We start from the raw sequence: 12,964 nt of genomic DNA, 5'->3' as shown, positions 1-12,964 counted from the left end.
ACTCCAATTTGCTTACCGCCCAAATAGGTCCACAGACGATGCAATCTCAACCACACTGCACACTGCCCTAACCCACCTGGACAAGAGGAATACCTATGTGAGAATGCTGTTCATCGACTACAGCTCGGCATTCAACACCATAGTACCCTCCAAGCTCGTCATCAAGCTCGAGACCCTGGGTCTCGACCCCGCCCTGTGCAACTGGGTACTGGACTTCCTGACGGGCCGCCCCAGGTGGTGAGGGTAGGCAACAACATCTCCTCCCCGCTGATCCTCAACACGGGGGCCCCACAAGGGTGCGTTCTGAGCCCTCTCCTGTACTCCCTGTTCACCCACGACTGCGTGGCCACGCACGCCTCCAACTCAATCATCAAGTTTGCGGACGACACAACAGTGGTAGGCTTGATTACCAACAACGACGAGACGGCCTACAGGGAGGAGGTGAGGGCCCTCGGAGTGTGGTGTCAGGAAAATAACCTCACACTCAACGTCAACAAAACTAAGGAGATGATTGTGGACTTCAGGAAACAGCAGAGGGAACACCCCCTATCCACATCGATGGAACAGTAGTGGAGAGGGTAGCTAGTTTTAAGTTCCTCGGCATACACATCACAGACAAACTGAATTGGTCCACTCACACTGACAGCGTCGTGAAGAAGGCGCAGCAGCGCCTATTCAACCTCAGGAGGCTGAAGAAATTTGGCTTGTCACCAAAAGCACTCACAAACTTCTACAGATGCACAATCGAGAGCATCCTGGCGGGCTGTATCACCGCCTGGTACGGCAACTGCTCCGCCCTCAACCGTAAGGCTCTCCAGAGGGTAGTGAGGACTGCACAACGCATCACCGGGGGCAAACTACCTGCCCTCCAGGACACCTACACCACCCGTTGTTACAGGAAGGCCATAAAGATCATCAAGGACATCAACCACCCGAACCACTGCCTGTTCACCCCGCTATCATCCAGAAGGCGAGGTCAGTACAGGTGCATCAAAGCTGGGACCGAGAGACTGAAAAACAGCTTCTATCTCAAGGCCATCAGACTGTTAAACAGCCACCACTAACACTGAGTGGCTGCTGCCAACACACTGTCATTGACACTGACCCAACTCCAGCCATTTTAATAATGGGAATTGATGGGAAATGATGTAAATATATCACTAGCCACTTTAAACAATGCTACCTTATATAATGTTACTTACCCTACATTATTCATCTCATATGCATATGTATATACTGTACTCTACATCATCGACTGCATCCTTATGTAACACATGTATCACTAGCCACTTTAACTATGCCACTTTGTTTACTTTGTCTACACACTCATCTCATATGTATATACTGTACTCGATACCATCTACTGTATGCTGCTCTGTACCATCACTCATTCATATATCCTTATGTACATGTTCCTTATCCCCTTACACTGTGTATAAGACAGTAGTTTTGGAATTGTTAGTTAGATTACTTGTTGGTTATCACTGCATTGTCGGAACTAGAAGCACAAGCATTTCGCTACACTCGCATTAACATCTGCTAACCATGTGTATGTGACAAATAAAATTTGATTTGATTTGATTTGGGCAGGGGAGGCCGGCGGGGCCAATGGGGAAGATGTGTGGGCAAGATGAGAATGCTTTTTAACCTGCTGCATCTGCTGGCTTCCTGCTGGTTGCCCAGTTGGGACTCAGTGGGATGTGGTCACTTTGTTTTAAAGGCAGGGGATAGGGGGGCCAGCAGAGGCATTTGTGGTATTGTAGTAGGGTGAAATTAGCTTGTTTTAAGCATCTCTTTTAGGTCATTTTCTCATTCACCACTGATTAAGGCCTGGCAGCACCTGGCTGACCGATAGAGTGAGCTGGAATTAAGACTTTAGCCAAGGCGGAAGCTGACACACACTTGGAGATGATTGTGCAAGTGTGTGTGTCGTGCGAGGTACAAGTGTGTGTGTGTGTGTGTGTGTGTGCACACCCATATGTGTCTAATAGTACCTTCTTGCTGAGGGCCACTCCATCCTCACAGTCCAATACGGCACAGTCTAGGCCACGCAGCGATGCCAGTTTCCTCAGCTTCCTCTCATCATTGCCGGGGCAGTAGAGCACGGCACGCCGTGGCACATATCTCAGGTTGGTACAAGCTACGTGATGGCTGTGACATCCACCATGACACCATGGTAAAGCCACAGACAGGAACCAGCGAGTGTCCCTGTCAAACAAAGGGTCATATAAATGTATAGGCCTATATGTAGAAACACACATGCACAAGTGTATGCTGCAGCAATAATTATAAAAGTAAAACAAACATAACCTCACAGTAGGCCAACAATTAAATGCCACGCACTGTTATAACTGTTGTACATGGATCTTTCAACACACCGTGGAAGTGGATGTCATTTTGTGTTCAATCCCCATTGACAATGATCTTGCCCCAGAATTAAGACCCATACAATTGGAAAGGGACCTTCCTGAAAGTTCTGGTTTCCTTTCCTAACCCTCGTTGGAAAACCTTAGCTGTTTCTCTTTTGATCCTCCATTCAAGTGAATGAGCTGTGTTGACCTGGGCTTGGAAAGCCTTTACCAGTGACAAGATCACAAACATATGCAAATGCTCTCCAGTAGGGCTTAGCACATCCAGCTGAATACACTTATTAAAGACAGTGTGTGTGTGTCTGTGTGTGTGTGTGTGTGTATGTGTATATGCATGTGTGTGCGCATGTATGCACGCAAGTGTGTGTGTGTGTACTCTAAGGTTTGGACAACACAGCAAATCTTCTTAGAATAACCAAAAATCAGAGGCTGGCTCTAGCAAACAGAAGAGACAATACAAACGCCACAGAGCCTATGGAGAGACACGCAGTCACTCACATGAAAATAGTAATGTTTAGATTAGCACACATTTAACCAGATACATGTACGCAAAACACACATTCACATACACCATGTAAACACACACACTCTTTTTAGTCAGTCAAACAGCAATAATCACAGCTATGACACAGCACACACTCGTCACATCTTAATTATTGTTCTGCTCAAACTATTAGACCTAATGAATGGCCTAAATGATTAGGATCACATATATCTAATTACAGTAGGAAACAGCCTCTCTGCTGTCACTGCAGTCTCCCTAAACCTCGAAGGTCCTCTCCAAGGGATCATATTTATAGAAAGTGAGAAGAAAGGGAGAGAAGAGGGGGATATGGTGCTCTTTGTAAAAAGGAAGAGGGACAGAAGCCTTCTCTTTTCTACTCTTTTGTTCTCCTTAAAGGTGCTAAAGTCCTTTTAATAGCCACTTAAACCCATCGACCATGCTTATGAATGCCCTGCAGAATCAATTTGAGGGCCTAATCTGGAGCAGGGGGATGATGCAACTAGAGCAGGACAAATAAAGCCAATTCAGGTGGTTTTAGTTCTCTCTTTAGTGGGTCTCAGGTACACATACAGTAAGGCTCTCTGCGGGGGTCTCCTCGAACGCTAGTGTGTTTAGATTTGGTAAGTAACAACATCTCACAAAGGACTAAAGGCTAGAGGGCAGAAGGAATATGCAAAAGTAGCAAGCCTGTGTGAGTCATGTTGATTGGAGGGAACAGAGGTAAAGAGGGAGGGTCTTTCTGGATGTCACTTTGGGGGATAAAAAGCTACAGGGCCATATTGACGAAGGAGAAGAAAAAAAAGCTCAATTAGAATGAAAAATAAAGAGGGTGTGGGGGATGGAGGAGGGAGGTAGAGGTCAGAAGGGGGGTGAGGGATGGAGGGTGGTGGTTGTTGAGACCCAAATGAAGTCCTCTCCATTCAGCACAGACCGCTCTGGGGTGAATGGTTAAAGAGACATTTTAAGTGCCCACTTGAAAGGCAAATAAATTATAATGTAAGTGAGGGACGCTTACCAGAAGATGTTGGCGGTAATTAAGGAATAGATTTCATAAAAAAATGTAAAAAACTACAGAAAGGGGGAAAGAGCAGAGAGAAAAGGAGGAGGGAGAGAAAAGTGAGAGGAGAGAAGAAAGAGGGATATAGAAGGGGCCCTTTTATGTGGAGTCACCAGAGACAGAAGAGGGGTGGGAGACCAGATCAGCTGACACAGAGGTCAGACACCACACTCAGCATTTCTCAAATCTCTCCCTTTTCTTCTATCTATTGTTCGCTCTCTCTTCCCCCATTTTAGCTCAGTGCAGGAAGGCTGCCGTCGCAGTAACCCGGCGACTAAAAGAGGGAAGAGGGGAAAGGTGAGGTCAGTGTGATAGATGTGAGACCCGTTTCAGGAAACTAGAAGTATGTCGCAAGTCACGACTTCACAGGAGAGCCATTTAAACAAGGTTTGCTTTATTTGATGGTCCGATCATATAGGACCATTAAATAAAGCCAACCCTTTTTAGCCCAAGCTGTAGGAGAAAGCGGGTGGTGGATTGGGAAGACCAGTGTTAGTTATCCTCAGCTCAGAGTTTAGACAGTGTGAATTAGCCTACTGGTTTCAATGCAGTGGGTGCTTGATCAATAGTACAGTATGGCACACCTGTGCCTGTGTGCACAATAGCAGGTTAAAGCATACAGATGTAGGATCTTAATTTGATCACCCTATTGCAAGAAACTGTCCTGAAATGCAGAAATGTATCAATCCCTACAAACATGTCTTAAATATAATCCACAAAAAAATGTACATTTCCTGTTGCTGCAGGATTATTTTCCTGCTGTATAAAACTGGCTGAAATGAAGATCAAACAAATCTGTATACCCTAAGCTAACTGAAGTGTTGAATTTGTGACGTTGTGCTGTTTGTTGCAACCTTCTTGCTAACCTTACAACTTCATATTTTTTACATTCAAATTATTAATAACCATTTAATATTTGTATTTTTCCCCCCTCGGTCAACTTCTTTCATTCAACCTTTTCACCACGGATACTTTATCTCGACATGGTTCTACAGGAGCTCCACCAGCCGAAGCTAAGTAGTAACATTAACACATGTAATCGAATTGCAGTCGCTGTACTCAGGAAAAGGAAAACAGGAAAACTAGCACCTTATGGTGAGGATAGCCGTGCTGCAAGCTCAGCTTCCGACACAATCGTTAGGCAAGGACCATTTAAGTGCAGGAAAGGATGAAACAGCGTTTTTGCCACCAATAAGTACAGATAGTAGTATAAATCCCCTCACACAGCAGAAAAGTAAATAAAAACAATATGGGGATGAGGTAGGTAGATTGGATGGGCTATTTACAGACGGGCTATGCACAGCTGCAGTGATCGGTTAGCTGTTTAAAGTTAGTGAAGGAAATGTAAGTATCCAGCTTCAGCGATTTTTGCAATTTGTTCCAGTCATTGGCAGCAGAGAATTGGAAGGAAAGGCAGCCAAAGGAAGATTTGGCTTTGGGGATGACCAGTGAGATATACCTGCTGGAGCGCGTGCTACGTGTGGGTGTTGTTATTGTGACCAGTGAGCTGAGATAAGGTGGAGCTTTTACCTACCATAGACTTACGGCGGGGCAAAAAATTATTTAGTCAGCCACCAATTGTGCAAGTTCTCCCACTTAAAAAGATGAGGCCTGTAATTTTCATCATAGGTACACGTCAACTATGACAGACGAAATGAGAAAAAAAATCCAGAAAATCACATTGTAGGGTTTTTAATGAATTTATTTGCAAATTATGGTGGAAAATAAGTATTTAGTCAAATAACAAAAGTTTATCTTAATACTTTGTTATATACTGTATGTAGATGACCTGGAGCCAGTGGGTCTGGCAATGAATATGTAGAGAGGACCAGCCGACTAGAGCATACAGGTCACAGTGGTGGGTGGTATATGGGGCTTTGGTGACAAAACGGATGGGACTGTGATAGACCGCATACAGTTTTCTGAGTAGAGTGTTGGAGGCTATTTTGTAAATGACATTGCCAAAGGTTTTTGTTAACTTCTTATAGGGGGCAGCATTTTCACTTTTGGATAAATAGCGTGCCCAATTTCAACTTCCTGCTACTCATGCCAAGAATATAAGATATGCATATCATTACTAGATTTGGATAGAAAGCATTCTGAAGTTTCTAAAACTGTTTGAATCATATCTGTGAGTAAAACAGAACTTATGTAGCAGGTAAAACCCTGAGGACTAAACGTTCAGAATGTTGTTTTTTTAGGTCTCTGTCTGTTCAGTGAGTTCTCTTTGGGAAACAATATTTCTTAGGAACTTGTTTTCAGTTCCTACCACTTCCACTGGATGTCTTTGTAAATTGGTTGAGGTTATTCCTTTGTGCAATGAAGAAGTACGGCCATCTAGGAACTGCGTAACACTGTTGAGAGTTGCGCAAGACTTGAAAAGTAGCTTGGTTTGTTGTCTTCCTGTATTGAACACATATAGACCCGTCTTCAATTTGATCAGGTTTTGTCTGTGGAGCGAGTGGTCGCATCAGCACTTCGCTCCCGCGGGTAGTATAACTTTTTCATTACATTACATTTCATTATATTTCATTATAGCACAACGGTTTGATTTGTCTAATCTTAGCAATTTCTTCTCAGCTAGCTACATAGCCGTCTTTGTATCAAAGATAATTGCGTAATTATCGTATTTCGCCGTCCTAACGTAGTCTTCACTAGCCAGCTAGCTAACGTCCACTGATTAGCTGCACTGGAGAAACTATTACACTCAACTGAACGACTTGATTAGTGTAGTGTTAGCTAGCTACATAGCTGTCTTTGCTGTCTTCGTATCTTCGTATCCAATATAATTGTGTTGTTTAGGTTTAGAGTGTGTAGTCTTAGAGTGATTATCTTAATTTACCGAGGTTAGCTAGCCAGCTATTCGTCGTCCTTAACGTAGGAGACTCTGCTAGCTAGCCAACGCTAGCCAACGTCTTCTGAATAGAACTCAACAACCCGGTCGCATTCACAGGTAGTATCACATTTTCACTTCACTTCATTACAGTACAACGGTTAGATTTGTTTGATCGTAGCTAGCTACATAGCTAGCTACATAGCCGTCTTTGTATCAAAGATAATTGTGTAGTCTAGAGCGATTTTCTAGGTTAGCTAGTCGTTCTTTTAACGCAACGTAACGTAAACAACACTGCTAGCTAGCCAGCTAGCCCCCGAATAGCAACACTGCAGAAACTATTACACTCAACGGAACGACTTGATTAGTGTAGTGTCAACAACGCACCCACTGCCAGCTAGCCTACTTCAGCAGTACTGTATCATTTTAATCATTTTAGTCAATAAGATTCTTGCTACGTAGCTTAACTTTCTGAACATTCGAGACGTGTAGTCCTCTTGTCATTCCAATCTCCTTTGCATTAGCGTAGCCTCTTCTGTAGCCTGTCAACTATGTGTCTGCTTATCCCTGTTCTCTCCTCTCTGCACAGCCCATACAAACGCTCCACACCGCGTGGCCGCGGCCACCCTAATCTGGTGGTCCCAGCGTGCACGACCCACGTGGAGTTCCAGGTCTCCGGTAGCCTCTGGAACTGCCAATCTGCAGTCAACAAGGCAGAGTTCATCTCAGCCTATGCCTCCCTCCAGTCCCTCGACTTCTTGGCACTGACGGAAACATGGATCACCACAGACAACACTGCTACTCCTACTGCTCTCTCTTCGTCCGCCCACGTGTTCTCGCACACCCCGAGAGCGTCTGGTCAGCGGGGTGGTGGCACCGGGATCCTCATCTCTCCCAAGTGGTCATTCTCTCTTTCTCCCCTTACCCATCTGTCTATCGCCTCCTTTGAATTCCATGCTGTCACAGTTACTAGCCCTTTCAAGCTTAACATCCTTATCATTTATCGCCCTCCAGGTTCCCTCGGAGAGTTCATCAATGAGCTTGATGCCTTGATAAGCTCCTTTCCTGAGGACGGCTCACCTCTCACAGTTCTGGGCGACTTTAACCTCCCCACGTCTACCTTTGACTCTTTCCTCTCTGCCTCCTTCTTTCCACTCCTCTCCTCTTTTGACCTCACCCTCTCACCTTCCCCCTACTCACAAGGCAGGCAATACGCTCGACCTCATCTTTACTAGATGCTGTTCTTCCACTAACCTCATTGCAACTCACCTCCAAGTCTCCGACCACTGCCTTGTATCCTTTTCCCTCTCGCTCTCATCCAACACCTCCCACACTGCCCCTACTCGGATGGTATCGCGCCGTCCCAACCTTCGCTCTCTCTCCCCCGCTACTCTCTCCTCTTCCATCCTATCATCTCTTCCCTCCGCTCAAACCTTCTCCAACCTATCTCCTGATTCTGCCTCCTCAACCCTCCTCTCCTCCCTCTCTGCATCCTTTGACTCTCTATGTCCCCTATCCTCCAGGCCGGCTCGGTCCTCCCCTCCCGCTCCGTGGCTCGATGACTCATTGCGAGCTCACAGAACGGGGCTCCGGGCAGCCGAGCGGAAATGGAGGAAAACTCGCCTCCCTGCGGACCTGGCATCCTTTCACTCCCCCCTCTCTACATTTTCCTCCTCCGTCTCTGCTGCTAAAGCCACTTTCTACCACGCTAAATTCCAAGCATCTGCCTCTAACCCTAGGAAGCTCTTTGCCACCTTCTCCTCCCTCCTGAATCCTCCTCCCCCTCACCCCCCCCTCCTCCCTCTCTGCAGATGACTTCGTCAACCATTTTGAAAAGAAGGTTGACGACATCCGATCCTCGTTTGCTAAGTCAAACGACACCGCTGGTTCTGCTCACACTGCCCTACCCTGTGCTCTGACCTCTTTCTCCCTCTCTCTCCAGATGAAATCTCGCGTCTTGTGACGGCCGGCCGCCCAACAACCTGCCCGCTTGACCCTATCCCCTCCTCTCTTCTCCAGACCATTTCCGGAGACCTTCTCCCTTACCTCACCTCGCTCATCAACTCATCCCTGACCGCTGGCTACGTCCCTTCCGTCTTCAAGAGAGCGAGAGTTGCACCCCTTCTGAAAAAACCTACACTCGATCCCTCCGATGTCAACAATTACAGACCAGTATCCCTTCTTTCTTTTCTCTCCAAAACTCTTGAACGTGCCGTCCTTGGCCAGCTCTCCCGCTATCTCTCTCTGAATGACCTTCTTGATCCAAATCAGTCAGGTTTCAAGACTAGTCATTCAACTGAGACTGCTCTCCTCTGTATCACGGAGGCGTTCCACACTGCTAAAGCTAACTCTCTCTCCTCTGCTCTCATCCTTCTAGATCTATCGGCTGCCTTCGATACTGTGAACCATCAGATCCTCCTCTCCACCCTCTCCGAGTTGGGCATCTCCGGCGCGGCCAACGCTTGGATTGCGTCCTACCTGACAGGTCGCTCCTACCAGGTGGCGTGGCGAGAATCTGTCTCCTCACCACGCGCTCTCACCACTGGTGTCCCCCAGGGCTCTGTTCTAGGCCCTCTCCTATTCTCGCTATACACCAAGTCACTTGGCTCTGTCATAACCTCACATGGTCTCTCCTATCATTGCTATGCAGACGACACACAACTAATCTTCTCCTTTCCCCCTTCTGATGACCAGGTGGCGAATCGCATCTCTGCATGTCTGGCAGACATATCAGTGTGGATGACGGATCACCACCTCAAGCTGAACCTCGGCAAGACGGAGCTGCTCTTCCTCCCGGGGAAGGACTGCCCGTTCCATGATCTCGCCATCACGGTTGACAACTCCATTGTGTCCTCCTCCCAGAGCGCTAAGAACCTTGGCGTGATCCTGGACAACACCCTGTCGTTCTCAACCAACATCAAGGCGGTGGCCCGTTCCTGTAGGTTCATGCTCTACAACATCCGCAGAGTACGACCCTGCCTCACACAGGAAGCGGCGCAGGTCCTAATCCAGGCACTTGTCATCTCCCGTCTGGATTACTGCAACTCGCTGCTGGCTGGGCTCCCTGCCTGTGCCATTAAACCCTTCAACTCATCCAGAACGCCGCAGCCCGTCTGGTGTTCAACCTTCCCAAGTTCTCTCACGTCACCCCGCTCCTCCGTTCTCTCCACTGGCTTCCAGTTGAAGCTCGCATCCGCTACAAGACCATGGTGCTTGCCTACGGAGCTGTGAGGGGAACGGCACCTCAGTACCTCCAGGCTCTGATCAGGCCCTACACCCAAACAAGGGCACTGCGTTCATCCACCTCTGGCCTGCTCGCCTCCCTACCACTGAGGAAGTACAGCTCCCACTCAGCCCAGTCAAAACTGTTCGCTGCTCTGGCCCCCCAATGGTGGAACAAACTCCCTCACGACGCCAGGACAGCGGAGTCAATCACCACCTTCCGGAGACACCTGAAACCCCACCTCTTTAAGGAATACCTAGGATAGGATAAGTAATCCCTCTCACCCGCCCCCCCTTTAAGATTTAGATGCACTATTGTAAAGTGACTGTTCCACTGGATGTCATAAGGTGAATGCACCAATTTGTAAGTCGCTCTGGATAAGAGCGTCTGCTAAATGACTTAAATGTAAATGTGAAACTATTTTATCATTAACGTTTAAAAATACCTAAAGTTTTATTACAAAAATAGTTTGAAATGTTTTGGCAAAGTTTACAGGCAACTTTAGAAATATTTTGTAGTGAAGTTTTTGTTTTTTTCTGGATCAAACACGCCAAATAAATGGACATTTTGGATATATATGGACGGAATTAATCTAACAAAAGGACCAATTGTGATGTTTATGGGACATATTGGAGTGCCAACAAAAGAAGCTCGTCAAAGGTAAGGCATGTTTTATAATTTATTTCTGCGTTTTGTGTAGTGCCTGCAGGGTTGAAATATGCTACCCTCTTTGTTTACTATTGTGCTATCATCGGATAATAGCTCCTTATGCTTTCGCCGAAAAGCCTTTTTAAAATCGGACACGTTGGCTGGAGTGTAGCTTTAATTGAGTATCTTACATGTGTGATTTAATGAAAGTTAGATTTTTATATAATTTTATTTGAATTTGCAACGCTGCTTTTCCCCTGGCTTTTGGCCAAGTGGGACGCAAGTGTCCCCTATACCATAAGAAGTTAACATAGTATCAAAAGATGGGCCAAATGTATACAGAATGTTGTCTGCGTAGAGGTGGATCAGAGAATCACCCACAGCAAGAGTGACATTGTTGATATGTACAGAGAAAAGAGTCGGCCCGAGAATTAAACCCTGTGGTACCCCCATAGAGGCTGCCAGAGGTCTGGACAACATGCCCTCCAATTTGACACACTGAACTATGTCTGAGAAGTAGTTGGTGAACCAGGCTAGGCAGTAATTTGAGAAACCAAGGCTGTTGAGTCTGCCGATAAGGATTCTAAATGGTCAGTGATCTGTTTATTAACTTGGCTTTCGAAGACTTAGGAAAGCAGGGCAGAATGGATATAGTCTATAACGGTTTGGGTCTAGAGTGTCACCCCCTTTGAAGAGGGGGATGACTGCAGCAGCTTTCCAATCTTTAGGGATCTCAGACAATACAAAAGAGAGTTTGAACAGACTGGTAATGGCAGCAGATAATTTTAGAAAGAGAGTCCAGATTGTCTAGCCCAGCTGATTTGTACAGGTCCAGGTTTTGCAGCTCTTTCAGAACATCTGCTATCTGGATTTGGGTGAAGGAGAAGCTGAGGAGGCTTGGGCAGGTATCTGCGGGGGGTGCAGAGCTGTTGGCCGGGGATGGGGTAGCCAGGAGGAAAGCATGGTCAGCCTTAGAGAAAATATAGTGATAGTATTTCCTAGCCTCAGTGCAGTGGGCAGCTGGGAGGAGGTGCTCTTATTCTCCATGGACTTTACAGTGTCCCAAACAATTTGTGAGTTAGAGCTACAGGTTTCAAATTTCTGTTTGAAAAAAGCTAGACTGACTGCGTGTATTGGTTCCTGACTTCCCTGAAAAGTTACATATCGCGGGGAAAATTTGATGCTTGTGCAGTCCGCCACAGGATGTTTTTGTGCTGGTCGAGGGCAGTCAGGTCTGGAGTGAACCAAGGGCTATATCTGTTCTTAGTTCTACATTTTTTGAAAGGGGCATGCTTATTTAAGATGGTGAGGAAATTACTTTTAAAGAATGACAGTTTACAATAGTGACCATGTCCCCCGCGCATCCCAAAGGTGGAGGTGTTGCTAACATTTAAGATAGCAAATTTCAATTTACCCCCCCCCAAATGAATGCGTTACTGTCTTTTGCGCTTCAAGTCATGAAATCTATGCAGCCTTCTCAATCACGTTTTATAGCTACTGTTTACGGGCATTCTGGACTGTATATACAGCGTTCCTTACTGAGTTCCCTGAATTCCTATCAGACCTTGTAGTCATGGTAGACAATATTCACATGGAAAAGTCCACAGACCCTCACCAAAAGGCTTTCGGAGCCATCATCAAGTCAGTGGGTTTTTTCCAACATGTTTCCGGACCTACTCACTGTCACAGTCATACTCTGAAACTAGTTTTGTCTCGTGGAATAAATATTGTGGATCTTAATGTTTTTTCCTCATAATCTTGGACTATCGGACCACCATCTTATTACATTTGCAATCGCTACAAATAATCTGCTCAGACTCCAACCAAGGATCATCAAATGCCTCGCTATAAATTCTCGGACAACCCAAAAATTCTTAGATGCTCTTCCAGACTCCCTCCACCTACCCATGGATGTTATGACTTTGGCCATAAGAAACTAGCTCCCCTGGTATACAGAAAACACCCGAGCCCCGAAGCAAGCTTGTAGAAAATTGGAACGAAAATGAGGCTCCACAAAAGGGGAAGTCTTCCAACTAGCTTGGAAAGACAGTACCATGCAGTATCGAAGAGCCCTCACTGCTGCTCGATCATCCTATTTTTTCCAACTTAATTGAGGAAAATAAGAACAATCCTATTTATTTTCTGTCGCAAAGCTAACTAAAAAGCAGCATTCCCCAAGAGTAGATGGCTTTCACTTCAGCAGTGATGAATTCATGAACTTCTTTGACGAAAAGATGAAAATAATGGTCTCGTCTCACATTCATGAAAATAATAATGGCCTCTAAACCTTCAAGCGACATACTGGACCCTATTTCAACTAAACTACTGA

The 12,964-nt window shown here is 46.0% G+C and overlaps 1 protein-coding gene across 1 annotated transcript in view; it reads right to left on the bottom strand.

The window, feature by feature from the left end:
* clybl (citrate lyase beta like) overlaps positions 1-12,964 on the bottom strand; it is a 150,367-nt gene that overhangs the window by 97,927 nt on the left and 39,476 nt on the right. The window contains exon 2 of the mRNA XM_046364047.1: positions 1,995-2,208. Within this exon, the coding sequence (XP_046220003.1) occupies positions 1,995-2,208 (214 nt within the window). The remainder of the gene's footprint in view (positions 1-1,994; positions 2,209-12,964) is intronic.

This window comes from Oncorhynchus gorbuscha, linkage group LG09 (assembly GCF_021184085.1).
Source record: "Oncorhynchus gorbuscha isolate QuinsamMale2020 ecotype Even-year linkage group LG09, OgorEven_v1.0, whole genome shotgun sequence".
In the NCBI taxonomy this organism is placed as follows: Eukaryota; Metazoa; Chordata; class Actinopteri; order Salmoniformes; family Salmonidae; genus Oncorhynchus; species Oncorhynchus gorbuscha.
The sequence above is the reverse complement of the archived record's forward strand: the minus strand, read 5'-3'. Positions and strand labels throughout refer to the sequence as shown.